This window comes from Aristolochia californica, unplaced genomic scaffold, assembly GCF_029961685.1.
Source record: "Aristolochia californica isolate CCGP_79_NKW_82.1479 unplaced genomic scaffold, dmAriCali1.0.hap1 SCAF_16, whole genome shotgun sequence".
Classification (NCBI taxonomy): domain Eukaryota; kingdom Viridiplantae; phylum Streptophyta; class Magnoliopsida; order Piperales; family Aristolochiaceae; genus Aristolochia; species Aristolochia californica.
Window position 1 is genome coordinate 20,354,425 of NW_027181837.1, and position 18,927 is coordinate 20,373,351.

Below are 18,927 nucleotides of genomic sequence, written 5' to 3' on the forward strand. Positions count from 1 at the left end.
TAAAATACTTGTTTATGTTAGTGTGCACTATTTAAAGTACAGTGTAAAATACTTGTATTTGTTAACGTGCACAATGGAAGTGTGGTGTAAAGTACAAAGAGATTATTTATTAATAAAATATTTTGATATATTTGACTTTTAGAAAATTAAATTAATATTACTTAGTTAATTAAATATATTAAATATAATAATTAAACAAATGCTTACTTTTATATTATTAAAATTGTGATCAAATTGTAATTTTGTAATATCTAAATATGAAATAGTTATATAAAAAGAATATTATAAAATATTTTTTAACTTAATATCTATTAGTAATATCAAAATAATATTAATTTATTAACTTTATTTATAAAAAAAATATTTACACAAATACTTACTTTTATAATATCCAAAAACTTAATACAATTATTACATTAAAAGTGTTTAAATTCTCACTCTTAAACTACGCAATTATATTTGTTTAAATTCATAACCCAATCGTACTACACAAATATCGTAATAATACAAATATAACTCAATAACTTATTTAATATAAAAAACTTACAACAGTACATATAAAATACAACCAAAAAAATACTTAATGCCGTTAAAACATAGTCAATAATTTTATTACGTCTGAATTGTTAATATATCACGAAAATACGATTCACTGCGAGGTCTGGTGGCTGCGTCGACGACTCAAGGTTTCAAAAGTCTCGAGTTCATCCTTTCCCCTCCATTCTACCTGCCTTCGGCGCCTCAACTCTGCACTCTGCCCCAGTTTTCCAGAAAATATCTCCCCTACTCTGCGAAATCCTTACTTATCTGTATGGGAATACTGAGATGACTCCTACAGTGCAGTATTGAAGTGTTGTAGTCCTCTTCTTCCTTTCATTTATTGCCATCATTTTCTTGCTGCCAGTAGTCTTTTGTCTATCTTTGCATCTCTTGCTCGGGTCCTCCTTCCCGTTGTCGCTCTACTGATCGGGAAATGGATTCTGTATGTTCTCTGAAAACCTATCAATTTCCTCCGAGAATTTCTCATTTCCTCCTTCCTCCGCGCGAATTTCCCGCTTCTTTCCTTCGTTTCCGGCCTAAATGTGCCACGAAATTAAACAAGGTTCGATGCGAATTCGAAACGAAGAACAACGGGTCTCTTCAAAGCGACAGAGACACCCATTATCTCGACCGAGTGAGTTTTTCATTATTCCCGCCTCCTGTTTCGCAATATTGGTTTTACTCAAAACTTCACTGATTTGTCGTAGTAACGGATATCTTGTTTAACTTTAAAAAACCATGCTAATTTATCTTATTAAGCATGACTAGTTTTCCAAGTGAAGCTCATGTTTCATTTCTTCCTCCAGCAAAAAGCGTTGGAAGCAGCAATGAATGACATAAATAACTCTTTTGGGAAAGGTAGCGTTACAAGGCTTGGCAGTGCTGGTGGAGCTCTAGTGTATGCTTTTCTTCTTTTTGGCTTTTTATAGTTTTCAACCCAGCATAAATGTCGTCAGTCTTTTTCTTGCGTTTTGCTCTCTTTAATCAAATATGGTTTATGCTGCAGAGAAACGTTTCCAAGTGGGTGTTTAACGTTAGACTTGGCTTTGGGTGGTGGTCTTCCCAAAGGGAGAATTGTGGAGGTAATTGTGAAACACCAAAACTTTTGTATATCGATCAGTTTTGTTGCTCATACCAACCTGCTGAACAGGTTTCTAGATGTTTTACCAGGGGATGTAACAATTCTTTTGCTAACTGATTTATTGCTTGAGAGTTAGTTTCCCTTTTTGTTTTTGCACAAAGGATTTTGGGAGAGGAAGCAAATTCTATAGATAATGTGTCTAAGATGTTGGGAGAGGAAGTGATGTTATTGTCAAAAATTTAGAGACCTCCTTGCTCATGACCTCCACCAATCATCTGCATGGTCTATAGGTCTTGAAAGACAGAACGAGAAGAAAAAAAAAGTTAGACAACAACCTAGTGTTTTTAGTTAATTGACTGATAGACATAAGTCTTAAAGGAATTGGAATACAAATAAAACATTTGAGAGTGGCAAAGGTGGTGAAGGATGTGAGGATCCAATGCCTTTTACTGGGGTTTGAGAGCCATCAACAATTGAAACAACTAGGTTTGTAGAGGGTGATAAAGAAGATAAGTGACCAATTTTCCTAGTCAAGTGTTTAAAGCCAATTGAATCAATAATCCAAGGAGAAGGACTAGAACATAGTACGTACCGCTTGTAGCAATTGTAGAAGTAGTAGAAGAGTTCAACATATTTTTGATTTTTTTAATGACCTCATTGTCCTCGTCTGTGAGAACTTTCTTACCTCTGAAGGGTTCAAAGATACCCTCTTCCCTAGTCACTTGTGGCTGCAACTTGATTTGCAGTAGCCCACTCTGACTCTCCATGAAGTTTCCAACATGTCTTTTCTATATGATTATTTCTACTACAATGGGTATAATTATCTCTGCTGTGAGTCTGACTTGGAAGGAGTACTACCAACATTCCTACCTCTAACTTTGCCTTGGCTTCCTTTGCCTCTGCCTCAGGCACCACTACCATTTTCTCTTCCTTGAGAATACATGGTAAGTCTGTGTGTATGACTGGGGGTTTTGAAGTTTTTACCGGAATATGAAGCATTGTTGCAAAATATCATTAAATGAGGGCTTGGTTATTGAGCTAATCTATGACTTAGCAATTTCAAGATTATGACTTTAACTTTTCAAGGCAAATTGTAACAACTAAGGCTTCTCTTTGCTGCTCTTGAACAAAAATATTTGTTGAGTGGATGGGCAAGCTTCCACTCTTGTATCAACCCTCTTAATTGTGGGAAATATTCTTGTAGATTGTCCCGTTGCTTTGTGTAAACCATTGTCTAAAACACATCATAAAGCTTTTGCAGGCTGATAGAACTGGAGTATAGGTTAGCACATATATCCCAAATAATCTTTGCAGTTTCTAAGTGAAAAATTATTAGCAACATGTTTCTCCATGTCCTTAACCAACTAATTGATGACAAAAGTATTTTCTTTGAGCCATTTTTTGTAAGTTGTGTCTTGTTTATCCCCAGTGGGTGATAGTTTTTTTAAGTGCTCAACAAGATCCCTAGTGATAAAAAACCTTTTAACATATTGGGACTAACTCAAATAGTTTGATAGGCCTTTGACTGTGACAGTAATAATTTTCAAAAAGCATTTTTTCCAAATACATTAGCCTTAATTTCTTTTGCCATGACTCAAATCAAACAACTGTAAACTAACAGAGAATGAATGTAGGTGTGCTTCTGGAAAAACTTAAATAAAAACACCGCATAGAAGGTCTAAAATGTATGGTCGATTAGTGCTTATAAATGATGATAGGACCCTAACTGATCGATCATACATAGAATTGTGGCAAAAACGAAACTTCTGATTTTCGAATTCCAGGGACAAAGATAATTATGGATGGGCTAAAGGAGGTTCTGAAGATCATAAAGGAGTAGAAGAAACATGTTTTTGCATGAATAAGCAATGACAAAAAGCAAAATAGTAGTAACCTTGAGAACAGCAATGAAATGAACTTAATGAACTTTTCGATTCAGAGATAGAACGGGAGTTCAGAAACAAGACATGGACTAAGCTAAAGTTCAAAATTTTAGCTTTAAATCAAGGGAAGAAAAAACACAAAAGAAACTTAGAAACTTATCTGGGCTCATGCAGTAGAGAAAAGGAACCAATTTGACAGCAGCTTCAACAGCAGGTTACAGCATCGAGTAGTAACTAGAAGACCCTAAAATCCCTGCTCTAATACCATGTTAAACTCTAGTTTTGATGACAGTAGTACTCTTTGAGTGCTTCTTCTTGTGTGTGAATAGGGAGAAGGGATGAAAGAGAGAAAGGAAAAGAGAAGAGAAGGGAAGAGAAGAGAAGAGAAGAAGAATGTAAGAGGGAGAGAGAAGTAGAATGAGAGAAGATGAGGAGGTTACAGCATCAGATTGGACGCCCCTCCTCTCAACCTTATATTTATGATAGAATTCTCAAAGTAAAGGTGACAATAATGCCCCTAAAATGGGCTGAAAGAAAAACCAAGGAAATAAAGAAAATTACATTGAAATACCCTCAGAATTGGGTCTTTAACACTGTTGTGTTCACCATCCTGTTGGATTAGTTCTTCTTTCTTATGCTGGTCCACTAGGTTTTGATGATTCCACCAGTGTTGAGATGGCCTCCTACTTGGGCTGAGGCACTATGCAAGAGTCCTTATTAGTGGGGGCTGGTGTTCTAAGCCGGGTTTTTACTGTTGCTCAGACAATGCTGATCCTCCTTGGGAGAGCTTGGCATGTTTTTCAAGATATCAAAAAATTGTTGTGTAATGTTGTAATTAGTTGGAATTATGTAAAGCCTTCTGCAGCTTATGCTATGGATATAACTGATTTTCTGGCTAAGGAGAGAGCTAGACGTCAATCTCTAATTGTCACCCCCTTAACAGCTAACTTTTTGTCCTCAGGCTCAATATAATTCATCGTTAAAAAAAAAACTCAACATCAGTCAGCCAAATGAAGTTGGGGGACCTATTAATGTTGAAATATGTAGATTTATGGCAAGAACTTGTTAGAAAATAGTGATGAGATTAATCGTGGTTAACCTTTGGCTTGTCAGATATTTGGTCCAGAAAGTAGTGGGAAGACGACCTTAGCACTGCATGCAATCGCAGAAGTTCAGGTGCTGTATTCATATTATTTTGTTTCTCTCTCAATATCTAAGGAATCTTAACATGGAAGCTATTATGGTGGCTCTGCAGAAATTAGGTGGAAATGCCATGCTTGTAGATGCAGAGCATGCTTTTGATCCAGCTTATTCAAGGGCACTGGGGGTGGATGTGGAAAACCTCATTGTATGCCAACCTGATAATGGCGAGATGGCTTTGGAAAGTAGTAGCCTCATTCTCATTTAAAGATATTTAAAATAGGCCCATTATTTATTCTAAAAAAAATAGTCTCATTATTTTTCATTGTTCAGTTGTAGACCTTGTTCATTTAACTTCTGTTAACATTTTAATCTTGTTGTCCCCCATCTAAGCAATTATGGTGGCTCATCATCATTATTTTTAGCAAGTTCAGACTTTCATATTCAGATCCCTAGTCATGGTCTGTTGAGACTAGTTGCTGAACTTCACCTTCTTAAAATTTGGAGTAGGAACTTGGCCTTGTGAGCGGAGAAGCATTTGTGATAACTAACCTATAATATTGATTGAAATAATAGGGTTTGCTGTTTTATATGGCCCAAAACGCTAAAGTTAATGTAAATGAGTTTCCTTGCTGCATTATGGAATTCAAAGGTTAAAGCCACCATTATGAAGATAAGCTTGTGTTGTTTAAATATGTGTGATGAAGTTGTTGTAGTGACATATTTACAAAGTTATAACCCGAGCAGCACCTTCTTGTCCCAAAATAAATACCTTCCATGTCAGTCGAAATGACTTTTTTTTGGCTCAAAATCTTAGTGGTTTCTTTTTGTAATATCTAATCGTAGATCTGATATTTTTAGTTCTTATGATGTATATATTATTCACTCGACCATTTTATCCCCATAGAAATCCTACCTGTTATCATGAGTGTGCTTGTTCGTTACTAATGCAAGTCTCAAATAGGAGAGCTCCTTGTACTATCTAGGTTTGACAGGTCTTTTTTTCATTCCTGTTTTTCAGATACATGGTCAGGTATCACTCTCATCATAGATTCATGGAGATGCTCTGTGGCTTTATTTTTGTGTGATAAAAAGCAGATGCCTCCTAGTTGTTGTTGTTCCAATTTCAGCACTGAGTCAGTGAATGGTTATTTTCTTCATTGATAATAGCAACGTTTGGGGTGTTTACAATTCTCTTTTTTAATCTGGGAGTAATAATTCTGTCTTGGCAAAACACCTTCACTTTCCTTCCCTAAATGACACCTCAAATTTAATTGTTAGTTTAGCTTTTCTTGTTTATAAGGAATTAAAAGAACTTAATATAAATTTTCATGTGGAAAGTGTATAAACTAACATACTCCTTTCTCAGCTGCTGACCGAATGTGCAGATCTGGAGCAGTAGATCTCATCTGTGTTGATTCTGTCTCAGCTCTCACTCCTCGGGCTGAAATAGAAGTAAGCTTTATGGGAAGAATTTGACTCTATGATAATTTAAAACTTTTCAGTTTTAATGATTCACTATCAAGCTAGGATAACTTTGTCATGGACTGGTTCCTTAACAGTCAGTGGATAGACAGTTGGTCAATCAAACATCGTTTGATTAGTACTGAATTCTTTTATAGGGTGAGATTGGAATGCAACAAATGGGTCTGCAAGCTCGTCTAATGAGTCAGGCATTGCGGAAGATGTCAGGAAATGCTTCTAAAGCTGGTTGCACTCTCATTTTCTTGAACCAAATTAGATACAAGGTACTTTCTTTTCCCTTTGCTTTCCCTTGTATATTTTCTCACAATCAAGGAAGTAACTGTTTCTTATATTCAATATTACTAGATTGGTGTATTTTACGGGAACCCTGAAGTTACCAGTGGAGGTATTGCTCTGAAATTCTTTGCGTCACTTCGGCTGGAGATACGTTCAATTGGGAAGATAAAATCTGTAAGGCTAACTTATTCTTTTGCTTGCAAGCACGGTTCTTTAATATTATCTTGGACTCTGAAAATTTCTTAGTGGAGATTATGAGTTGATTTTTTTACTTTTATAGGTTAAAGGAGATGAAGATATTGGGCTCAAGGTTCGTGTGCGAGTGCAGAAAAGTAAGGTATATTGGCTTCTTTTTTTTTTTCATCATAAAACCTGTTGGAGCCTAATTTTATATGACCTACCTTTTTGTACTCACATTAGTTTCTGGCCTCATTTTCATTACACTTTCTTGTCCTCAAGTGGGATAAATTACTTTGCACCAGTACTTGTTATGAGGTTTCAGAGGTCAAAGAGTCTGGCTCTCAACCATTATCACAGTAATTTGAGTGAAACGAATGTGTCATAAAATTATTTGGATTTCATCATGTGTTCTAGAAAATCCTCTGGATTACTTTGAAATGTGCTGTGCAATAGCAGTTTCCATGGATATGTAAACAATCAAATTGAATAGATTATGGTGTAATTTGTGATTTTAGGCTAGGTTTTGGAACTGGGCCCATACTCATTATTTTATGCCGAAGCTAGTGAACTCCATGGTTTAGCCACAACTTTTTTGTTTTGCTCAAGTTTCTACTGTTAGATATTTTTCTACTGCAGGTATCAAGGCCTTACAAACAAGCTGAGATGGAGATTATATTTGGGGAAGGAGTTAGTAAACTTGTAAGTGCAGTATATAATTATTCTCTCTTTTGTAAAACTACACATACGTTATTATCGTAGTTTTTTCAGAAAGCTTGAATATCACATTATTTGCTTTGCAGGGCTGCGTCTTGGACTGTGCTGAATTAATGGACGTTGTAGCAAAGAAGGGTTCGTGGTATAGCTATGGAGATCATAGGTTTGTCCCTTAACATTTCACTTTATACTTTTCCATCATTTTTAAGTAGTGGTATGACATCCAACAATTCACTTATCGATTTGTAAATTGTCGGCGAATTTTTAGCCTTGTGAACCTCTGAGGCAGCCTGGGTAAAATTTATAGTTTATAGATCAGGTTGCTTTGGTGGATTCTTCTGATACAAATCTTATGGAAGCTACACTTTGCTTTCTACCAGTAAAAGAAAAAAAAAGGTATTATAGAATCAAAATGTAATGTACTTGACACATAAGGTTCACAGAAGATATTCCCGTGTACTTGCAATTGTCCTGTGTCAATGTTTCATAGTCATCTATCATCTTGAGATGATGCCATCTAAAACCTCAAAATTATTATGAGAGGTTTTTTAGTAGTTATTTGAAGGTATTCAGTGCTTCAAACATTGAAAACCAAGAATGTTATACTGGAGATCAAGTTTTTGACCGATAATGGAGCACTGGCTGGTTCTTGATGTTCATTTTTTTTCTTCATTTCTTCATTCTGTACTTTTTCATTTGAGCTATATATGCTCTGTAACCAATCCCATGTTGAGGAAACACTGGATGCTTTATGACTAGAGCTCATGTAGTAGCAGGATTACCTTATTTTCTTTGTTTCCGATTTTATTTAATTCTTTTACCATACCCTTCAGTCTTCTGTTTTTCTGGGTTCTGGTTATAGGTTGGGACAAGGCAGAGATAAAGCATTACAGTGTTTGAGAGAAAATCCTCCCCTTTGCAGTGAAATAGAGAAGGTAAATCATTTCTGCTCGTGAATATAAACAATGGACCAATGAAGCTCTTTTGCTGATCTAAACTGTTATTAGGATTGATACGAGGAAGGTGGGTCTAAGAGAATGTTGTTTTACAGGTGGTCCGATCTGTTATGACAGGGGACGCAGGCCAAGCAAACCCAGTAGCTGCTCTTGGGCAATGGTCGGCCCTTCCGGTTGAGCAGGTCTACGAGGAAACATGATAGTAATAAAAACATGGGCAGGTCTTCCACCCGTAAGATTTGGGAGAATTGGTTGGGTTGAGTGAGATTATACATGTAGATACAGCAACCATGAATGATCTTGATTGCTGCTGTTGTAGTTTATTATTTATATCAAGTTCTTCATAGAATTTTTATTCGAATCTCTCGGTCTTACCAGTTTACTGGTTTGAGTATTGTGCATACAAAATAACAAGTCAAATTTCAATTTACGCAATTTTGCATACAAAAACACCTGGGCTAGTCTGCTCAAGTATAGGATTGACCAGATTTAGGTCAAGGCAAGTAAAAGTCCTCTAGGGGCACAACCAAGCATAGAAACTGCTCAAATGATAACACAGGCCATCAACCAAGTGGCTATGATAAAAAATTGAAAACCTTTACTTAGATGTGAAAAATTTGTGAAATCCCTGAAGTAGAGGCCGCAGGTCTGTAAAGAGCAAGAAGAAGGCTGAATAGGGCTCCCAGGTCTCGCATTTCATTGTTTTGATACTATGAAAAGTTGCAAGAATAGAAGAGATAGAAGGAGAAAAGAAGGAGAAACAAGAGGGAGAAGAAGTGTGTGTCAAATAGGCACACATTAGGGCCGAAAACTCGAACCCTTTCCTTTAAATAGATCACTTAAGTGAAAATTGAGATAGGCTTTATGGCTCGGTTGTATAGATAAGAGTGAGAAGGAAGCATTGGTTGACTAATAGGGATCATTTGGGCTAGGTTAAGGAACAACTGCTCGGACTAACATAGAAGAGTTTTACTTCAATTGGCATTACAGATGATATCACCAAAGTTTTGGAATCGTCGAGTGCCTAAGATTGCTTGATGGCTCAAGTGAGGCATCAAGTATAGAGTGTCTTTGAAGGTGTGACCTTGTATATGCCATGGCATGTCTAGTAGAACAAGGGTGAACATACTCTTCATGTTGAAACTAGAAACCATGCCAGTTCCATTGCCTATTCAGATTTCTAACTCAGGTGCAGTCTATAGTAGACAATCAAGGCATTTTCAAGCTCTCTCATGCATCAAAATCAGTCTGAGATTTGTGAATTTAAGAGAAATGGCCAACCGAGTGATTTTCGAAAAATCTAAGTACATTTGTTTTCTTACTTATAAATTTATTGATTGGGCCTAGAATGTTTTTAGTTTTGAACTTCCTCTTTATATGTTGAAATCAATTGATTGAGTTGAGTTTACAGTTTTAGATAAGAATTCATATTAGACTCGACTCTGATTATTGAGTTTTCATCTCTTGTTCACATATAACTTATTTGAGATTTAATTTTAGTTGACATTACTAAGATTAGAATCACCTAGGACTGGCGGTATTCATTTTGTGCTTTAATTATTGTAACATTTGCCTAGTTATAGGGCTTTTTTTACTACAATTATAAAGCAATCAATCCTTTTATTTATATCAAATAAGTTTGGATAAATTGATTGGTAGTTGAAAATCCCTGTGTGGGTTTAGGCATGTGTGCCTTGTTGTTGTTGAACATAAATCCCAAGTGTAAATGGGTGCTTTAATTAGATTTGTTATAGATTTCATTTGATTGCGAAACTTAGTGAATTAACTTTGAGGTATAAACACCTTGTAAGTGGATTAGTAATCCATAGAGTGGGTTATGGACCACTGGAAATCACCTTGTCATTGTGATTGATTTAATTATTTTAGTACTTGTGTGATTGGATTACATTTACTTGAAGTATAATGTAAAATTAGCTATAGAATTTGATAAATCTATTCACCCCCTATAGGTTTATCCTTGTAAGACCTAAAAGTATAGATTTACATGGGTTTGCCACTTCTTTAGGCCTTTTTCAATTGCTCTTCTCACATTATTACAAAACCAATTGCCTAGAAAAGCGCTCGAGGTGCAAATATCTGCATCTCAGATGCTATCTCATCCTTGAAGCTGCTCATGAAGCTTCCTACTAATGAATTCTTGGCCATAAATTTATTTTGGTAGCCAACTTCTTGAATTCTTCCTAGTAGTATGTTAATATATTAGTCTGCTTTAAAATGATGATTGTCATATTTATTCAATTGGATTAAAGCGAGCATGAAGTGCCTTCTTAGTTCTTGCCACACAAGTCTGTACAACGAGCCTTCCCAATATTTAAACCAATGTCTTGCATCTCTGTTAAAGTGAAAGAAAGCAAGGATTACCTTGTGAGGTCGATCTATGTTTAGATACTAGAATAACTTCTCTTCACAATAAATTCAATTGTTTAGATCTTCTCCCATAGCTCCATTGAACTTCGAGAAATCTACCCTTATTGGGCTCTTGGAATGTTGCCTTGACTAGCTTTGAGTTGTTAGGTAATCGAGGTGCCTCTAGTTCAATGGAGGTTGGTGGCGAGAAATCTCTTATACTTGAGAGGAACTTCCTTTAGTATCAGTTGGAGCTTTACCCTTCTCAAGAAACCTTACGAGCTTTTGCATCATGTCTACCAAAAGGGGGTTATTTTGATAGGATTTCTCTTGCATCTTACTTATGGTACAAAACTGGCCATTAAAGTGTGGCATGGCTCATCCATACATTGAGTGATGCTCACTATTTCACCCTCAATTTGGTTTTAGGTGACCTCAATAAGGGCCCAAAGCTCCTCTAATGCAATCACTTTGATAGCCATCTTATCTAAGTATAAATAAGGTAACCAAAAAAGTTGGGGCATTTTTAGGGTTGGAAGACTATGATGTGTCTACTCAATTTTGGATGCTTGGTTATAATCAAGGCTCTGGGGGAACACCTACTCCTTGGCATGTGTGGGAATGTGGAAGGAGCAAGGTGATGATTGTTGAATTTATGGAAAAGTGAAATACTTCATTGACATCAATAACTTGCTATAATCAGAGTACATGAACCTCTATTTATAATAGAGGAAGGTAGTAAAGTCCAATTACAATAAATCTACCCTTGTCCCAATTACACCAAAACTCTAACACTTAAGGTAAGTCCCAACATAATGAGGTAACTCAATATTGATAAAAGACAAATATAACTCAAACTAAAACTCTTCTTGGTCGTGACCCTAAGATAAAGATACTTTTATGAGTCCTTTTTGATCTTCCTACTGATGTGATAAGGATGCCAGCTCTTGGTAATCATTGTGGGTCCTACTTTTTATGGGCTTGGACCCATCTTATGGGCCTTCCTTGGTCATGTGGCCCATCTTATAATAATCTTACATATGTAGGCATTCCTTGGTCATTTGGGCTTGATCTTATCTTCCAATAATGATAAAGAAGAGAAAGTGGCTCTTGGAAGAAAGTACTTTGCATATCAGTTGAATAAGAATTTTAGTCGCTTACATCTCCACTGATTGTTATAATTCTTCTTCTCATGCAATGGTTCAATGGCCTTAGTTAGATAGATGAGGATCTTTAGGACGTGTTGCATGTGATAGAGGGGATAATTTTGATGTGAATTGGGGGCTAGGAAGATAAGTTGATTTGATAATTAGGTTGTTTGACTCAGTTGAGTAGAGGGGAGTCAGAGGGATGAATTGGTTGGCTAATAAGACCCAACTGGGCTAGGTTAAGGGTTGTGTTTACTAGTGGAGAGCTCTATTAGGGTTGGGTATAAGATAGGAGAGTCTTGACTAGGGTTAGCTAGGCTCCAAAGAGATTAATAAAGAAACGTATGTGAAGATGCGAAATTATAGGAGCTTAAATAGATTTATATAGGCATTGGAGGTCTTATAGGCGAAGGGGACTATGTTAGGGAAGTAGAGTTGGTTTAGGATTGATAGAATTGAAGAGAGAGACTTGTAATGAATTAGGGAAGTACAGATAATTGCTTTGGCATAGGGATATGGGCAAAATAGGTTTATATGTGTTGGCATGACAATGGAGAAGGAGGAAGGAAGGTGGAAACTTAAGAGACTCTAGAAGGAGTTGTCCCACATGAGAGTTATTTGGTTGGGTTGTGACTCTAGTGAATGGAAGAGAAGGACTTCTAATGGGATTAGAGACATGAGAAAGGTAATCCTAGCTAGACTAGGACTTGAATGGGCTAGATAATGGAGAAGACTTGTGAATTGAGATAAAGTCGGACTAAAGGGGTAGGCTAGGGTTGGATTGGGACTTGAGAGATTGGCTAGTTCTAGTGCTAGAAGGAAGGTGGAAACTTGCTATTTTTAGCAAGTAGGAGCCAATGGGACTCTAAAGAGAGTGTTGGCACACATGAGGGTTATTTGGTTGGGTTGGGACTCTAGTCAATGGAAGAGAGGGACTTCTAGTAGGACTAGGGACATGAGAAAAGAAATCCTAGCAAGACTATATGGAGAAAACTTGTGAACTGAGATATAGTTTGAACTAGAACTTGAGAGGTTGGCTAGTTCTAGTGTGTTAGTAGGACTTGAGTTAAGGTGGAATACCTTGCCTAGTGGATAAGGGACCAAAAGGGAAGTAGTGCCAAAAGAGAATACTTGGTCAAGAGAGATTTCACTTTGGATAGGTGAACTGGTGGACTGGCATAGAAACTAGTTAGGCTCAAGTGCCTTGGTAAATCATCGGGGCAATGGTGGAAGATAAGGAAGTCATCTGGTGGTGCTTGAGACTAATGATGGATAGAAACCTTTGACTAAAGATAACTTTCAATTTGTAAAGGTTGGAACAAACTCAAGACAATTAGCTAAAGGGAATTTATTTTTCAATTGAAGTTTTTTAATGAGAAAATTGTCAAAGAAAAAATGATTTTTTCATCATTTTATTTTTTATGATCACAGAGACGACAATTATATGGTATTCTACATATTGTAGATAGTGTTTTTTTTTTTTTTTTTTTTTTTTTTTTTGCATTAGTATAAATATATAGAAACTACAACAAAAAGTGAATGCATGAACAATTATAACCTTTCTTTTATGATTTATTTACTTTCTTTCATTTATGCTCAAAATAAAGAACTCAAATTCTCTAGGTTATGTGACACCTTCTCCTATCTATCTTTTGAACCATTCGTTTTAGTCCAAATTTTCTAAATATGTATTTCTCAAGCATTAATAGGCCCTTAAACTATTTCTCCGCGAATCAATCCTTGTTCACTTTCTCTCACTTATAATCAAAAGCTAGAATATAAATTCTCCAAGTGAAATGGACTGATTTATAACATTTTACCAACTCATTTTGGTCTAACTCTCTAGAGGAAGTATATTCTTCAACGACTTTTCTTGTTTACAAATCCTAAAAAAGGTCAATAATGAAACTCATACTTTGGCTTGGAAGTGGATTTAACGTGGGAGATTTTGTTGTTATTGGTTTGGCTGTTACCAATTATCATTTCAATCTGGACCCTCTTCAAAAAGAATATTGATCTCTACAATTAATTTACCGGGATTCTCCCCCATGCTTAACACTTAAAAAGCAATAAACCAGATCTGAACAATGTTGACATGGAGAGAGAAGAAACATTTCCTTAGGCTGAGTGACCCACCAGACCAACAACCAGAATCATTAAGCAGCAGAAGATGAGCAACTCAAGAGGTCATATGCTTTAGAAACTCCATTTTCTAAGTATTCTAAAAGCTGGGTCTATTTCAAAGTCAGCACTGGATTAAGAAAACCCTTTTTTAACTAAACACCTGCATCATGCATTGCCTCAGTCCCCAGTGTTGTATGCACAGAGACAAGAGCAAAACTCCCTCTTCATTGAAAATAAGTCTCCTCAACAGAAGCTACCATTCCATTTTTATCGATAAACTACTCAGAGATGCAATCTGCTTTCTGCATGTTTGCACCCAGAAATCCATTTTTCTGAAGAGAAAAAGGAATAGGTTTGGATATGTGTTTTATGAAGTTTGGCAGACTGTTACTTTCAAGAATCCCACTCACTCAATTTAAAAGAAAAATGAGATTCTAAAACCTTTTCTGGTTCAACCCTTGAAACCTAACTATTATATCTATCTATATGAATGAAGATTTAATATTTGTGAGGATGTTACTTCCCCTAACTAATGGCTTCAATTTTCTCCTACAGTTGCTTTCATGTGAGCATATTCAAGGGGGGAGGTTTATAGATAAAGGAGTTGAATAATCAAGAAAAAAGGGAGTGGAGGGTTCCACCGATGATGAGCCCAAATCTACCGTATCAAAGTTGTTAAGTTCTTTGGGACCCCTCGATCAATTGCCACCTTTTTACTTCTATTTTTATGTGGTGGTTAAGACCAATAATACATAAGAAGACATCTAGAAGAAGACAATTGTGTCAACATTAAGGGGGACTTAAGATTAGAGAATTGTAATAAAATTTTCGATTAAGTGTTAGAATGAACAAAAATATGGGTCTGGTCTATGATCTTATGATTTATAATCCACCAAAAAAATATAAATAAAACAGCTAAACAAACAAAGTTAGATGCAGGGTCTAGTCTTGCAACCTGACCCAAATTTATGTGAAAAATCCATGTTTCATGGCAAGTAGCATTAGACAAGCTTGACCATATCTCTACTATTATGTATCGAATTGTAGAAAGGCTAACTAGGTGTGTATCAGCTTATATATATATATTCTAGTAACCGATACAGCTGTGTCCTGACTTTGGCTAATCACAGAAATAGATAAACTCTATTGTCTTCTTTTGGACCGGTGAGAATCTTTTGGCTGGTTGACCAATCTTCTTGTTTAGTAATTTATTTCTGTTTAATTCGAGAGAGAGAGAGAGAGAGAGAGGGCTTCACTCACAGGCACAGAAAATCAAAGAAAATATCAGCCAGTATAAATATTTCCCTAGGTATATAAATCATGGTAGGTGAAAGCCTGGATTAGAGTATTTGGATATGTTTTTTTGTCAACATCAGAAAACAGATGAACAGAAATTATCATCAAATTATTGAGAGAATTATGACTTGTTTTAAAATTGATTTCACACATGACACAGTTCTTCTACATGTCAAAAACACATCTTTTTATGCAACTTGGGTAGGTTGGTAGGAAGAAAAACTAAATATATTCATAAATATGTACATAAAAACACCTCTAGAAAGTGGAAACTCCCTACTGATTTTGATATCTTCCTCCATTGTATCTCAGTACTGATTCCACATAGATGGTAATCCAAACCCCACTCCCACTCCCATGTCAGGCAAATAGTTATCTAGGTTTACTCCATCAGCTAAGCCTGTGGGCAGCTCTATCATCTTTTGGCCGCTTTCCATCTTGCTCAAGTGGTCCAGAACGGCTTTGATGACCTTTTTATCGCAAGAGAGTGGGTTGTAATAGGTGTCAAAGTCAGGTATGGATCCCAAATGAGGAAAGCCCTTTGAGGGTTCCAGATGAGGGAGTTGTGGGAGGCTTGGGGCTGAGTTGTTCTGGGTAATATTGGAGAAGCAGGGCACTTGCTCAAACCCCTCTAGATTTAGAGGAGTTTGGTCAAATGTGAGGAAGGCATCTGATAAAGGTGGGAGAGAGGAGGAAGAGCCTGTGTCATCGTAAGAGTTCTCTTGGCTTGGTTTGGTAGAAATTCCTCTGTTCTTGTAGAAGACTCTACACAGTGCCCAGTCATCCTGCTCACCACAAAAGAAAACAAAAATGAGCTTCTCTTTTTTGAAGAAGAATATTTTGAAAGGAACTCTCTTTACTCTTGTATCTTGTTACTTTTCGTCAGTACTCAAGGGCTACCTAGCCATTCATAAAAAAAATTAATTAACATTAGACATGATTTTCGTAAAGAGTATTAGTAGTTTTTATAGACATGCATGCGTCTCGTTTGTAACAACTTCAGTTCATTTAACTTGAAAAGATTCACGTAAGACAAATTACAAAATTTCTGTTAAAAAGAACAACCGGTTCTTCTCACCTTGAAGGTGACCGTGGGAGGATCATTGGGACCCTCAAGCCGAAACTCATGCATGACCCAATCGGTTTTCCTCCCCTTGGGAGCCCTCCCTTGGTAGAAAACCAGCGTCTTCCTCATCCCCACTAGTGTCCCTTTCCGGACGTCGATCACCTGCCGGTCTTTCCCAGTGGCCTTCCAGTACCCCGAAACCGTCGCCCGGTTGGTCCGCAACCCGGTGGCATACTTCCGATCACGTAAGCTGAAGAAGTACCACTCCTTTCCTCCCACCTTCGCCATTTCTGACCAACAAAAGCTTAAGATTATTAATCACTAAAAACAAAGAATCGATTACCCAGAGCTGAAAATTCCCGATAAGGTGAAAACGGAAACTCCATCATGAAAATACGACTAGTAACCATCAAACAATAGTGGAATGCCGCACAAGAGTCGGGCACCATCCACGGTGAATGTTGTTAATTAAGGTAAAGAATAATATGAGAGATGTCGAAAGGAGACCCACCCACGAAGGAAAGCATACACCTGAGGCTGTCCATGTCGAAGGCGATCGTCTCCAACTGTATTCGCGTCAGTATGATTGCTATACGATTTCATAGTTATTCTCTCTTTTTTGTTCTTTTCCTCTCTCTACGTGGCTTCAGTCTGTATGAGACAAACCCTAAAGAGAACTCCATTAGTTGGATTACCTATTACGTATTCGGTATCTGGAGGAGATGCACCGACGTGGAAATTTCTTACCCACGAGTGGTTTTAGCAAACAAAAATGTCATCTCTAAATTATTTATCAGTATAAACTTGTTCTCTAGTTCAAAGTTTACTAGGTTTGGTAAGGTATGCCAGGAGCCGAAACAACCAATGGTGTCCTGGTGTAGTTGGTTATGACGTTAGTAGAACACACTGAAGGTCTCCGTGTTTCGAGTTGCCCCCATCATGTTTTCTGTATCTTCTAAAGTTTTTCTTTCCATCTTCTCCATTACTTTCGAATTTGTCTAGAAAAGGTTAAATAGATCTAGAAAATTTCAGAAAAAAAAAAATCTGAAGAAGGTGAGATTTTTTATTTGCTTAATTCCTTTAGGATCTTTCCTTAGTTTTTTAATTACTTAATAAAAATCAAAAGAAGATACGTATTGAGATTATAGGTCTGATAGAGCTGAAAGCCTGAGACTCAAAGATGTACGCCGTTCATGAAAGAAAGGTACATTTTGTCGACTCAAACCTATCATCCTCCTAGCATCTGATATCATATTTGAATATCTCCGAAACGATTCACGGTTCCTTTGTTAATTAACTCTTCACCTTCCAAAGACTAAACGCATTGGATTCGCACTCATCTTCGCCACTAACGATTTATCATCGGTAAGCAAATAATAAAAGAAACATAAACAGAGAAAGAGAGTCAGATGTAGGATCTGTGCTAATCATAACTTCTTACCTGGTAGGTCCCAAGGCTCAATCTTGTTCAAATCCACTTCAATCATCATCGGAGAATTGTACGAACTCCAGCCGCCATTTCCCGCCACTTTCTTTGCCAAGTAATCGCACACGAGTTCTTCGTCTCTCGGATGAAACCTGAATCCCGGCGGAAGCCTAGCCTCCATCGAGCTCAAGAAGCTCATCTTCCCGGACATGCCAACGAAACCAGTAAATACAAACGACCTCGAGAAAAAGAAATAAGAAATCGAGACCTGAGAAGTGAGAATCGATCGGCAGGTAGTGGTAGATGCACCAAAACTAACAGAAATATATACGCTCTATTAATCTACTTCACATCCCCAAATATGATAAGAAAAAACGGATCAGCTCCCCAGGAAACAGAGCCAGAACCAGGTAACATCCAGCTCCGCAACAGGGGAGTAACTGAAGGACAAAAGCAAACAAAGACGAAGACGAAAGCGAGAAAGAAGAGATAGAGATTGAGATTTTTGGGCGACAGGCCGAGAAGAGGTATTTATAAAGAAAACAGTGGCGAGGAAGTCAACTGAAGTCCGGCAACAAATGGGAGGAAGGAAGAGAGAAGCGAGAATTCACGCCTTCTCCCTCCTCTCGCACTACATACGTGGCACTATCTGATGGGGCACACTTTTCCGCTGACGTGGAACCTCCTCTGCGCGTTCTTTCAGTTTTTACGCAGAGTTGGCACCGCCGGCGGGGAAAAGGTCTACAGTGGGCCCACATGGGTCTACGTCGTTCCGCACGGTTATTTTTTTGGCTGACGTGGACGAGCCATCCACACGAAAAACGTACATGCGCGAGCCAAACTGATCGGCGTGCCACGGTGGCGCCGTGACAACTGACCCTCTTCCATCGCCAAGCGCCCGTGCAAGATCAGTCAAAGTCAAGCTCTACTGGGCCTCCGTTCATCACCACCCTCGATAGCTGAAGCAACGTGTCAATTTGCCGTATCGCACAGGACTACACGAGCCCGTGGACTGGCACGATGATGGCGACTCGTCGGATTTCCGGAGAAGGGGACCCCGGTTCTGGAACGGGTAGCTCGACGGAGAAGGATTTTCAGATTTGAGAGGAGCCTTGTTTGGGGAGGGTAGGGTTAATCATAGCAGAAGAGGACAAAAAGTGGTAAAAGAGAGGTTTCATTTTCTTTGACCAAGGGCCATGAACACAAGGCGGATGTTTCCGGATCGGTGAAAGTAAGATCAACGGG

At 37.5% G+C, this 18,927-nt stretch overlaps 2 protein-coding genes across 5 annotated transcripts; one reads left to right on the forward strand and one right to left on the reverse strand.

The window, feature by feature from the left end:
* The first annotated feature begins 746 nt into the window (after positions 1-746).
* Positions 747-8,612, forward strand: LOC137953585 (DNA repair protein recA homolog 1, chloroplastic-like). Of its 4 annotated transcripts, none has more exons than XM_068801024.1 (13): positions 747-1,174; positions 1,347-1,438; positions 1,547-1,622; positions 4,618-4,680; positions 4,760-4,892; positions 6,014-6,099; positions 6,267-6,392; positions 6,475-6,579; positions 6,686-6,742; positions 7,222-7,284; positions 7,386-7,462; positions 8,162-8,234; positions 8,351-8,612. In XM_068801024.1, the coding sequence occupies exons 1-13, from the start codon at positions 974-976 to the stop codon at positions 8,453-8,455; spliced, it is 1,257 nt and encodes a 418-aa protein (XP_068657125.1). In that variant the 5' UTR covers positions 747-973; the 3' UTR covers positions 8,456-8,612. The 4 variants fall into 4 exon arrangements, with proteins under 4 accessions (XP_068657125.1, XP_068657123.1, XP_068657126.1 ...); XM_068801022.1 differs by having other exon boundaries at positions 6,686-6,737; positions 7,205-7,284; XM_068801025.1 differs by having other exon boundaries at positions 4,760-4,889.
* Positions 8,613-15,396: 6,784 nt separating this feature from the next.
* Positions 15,397-17,881, reverse strand: LOC137953965 (NAC domain-containing protein 21/22-like). Its single transcript, XM_068801542.1, has 3 exons — positions 17,698-17,881; positions 16,269-16,546; positions 15,397-15,975 (listed from the first exon to the last, which is right to left on the reverse strand). Exons 1-3 carry the CDS (start codon positions 17,879-17,881, stop codon positions 15,499-15,501), a joined length of 939 nt encoding a protein of 312 aa, XP_068657643.1. The 3' UTR covers positions 15,397-15,498.
* Between the last annotated feature and the right edge of the window lie 1,046 nt (positions 17,882-18,927).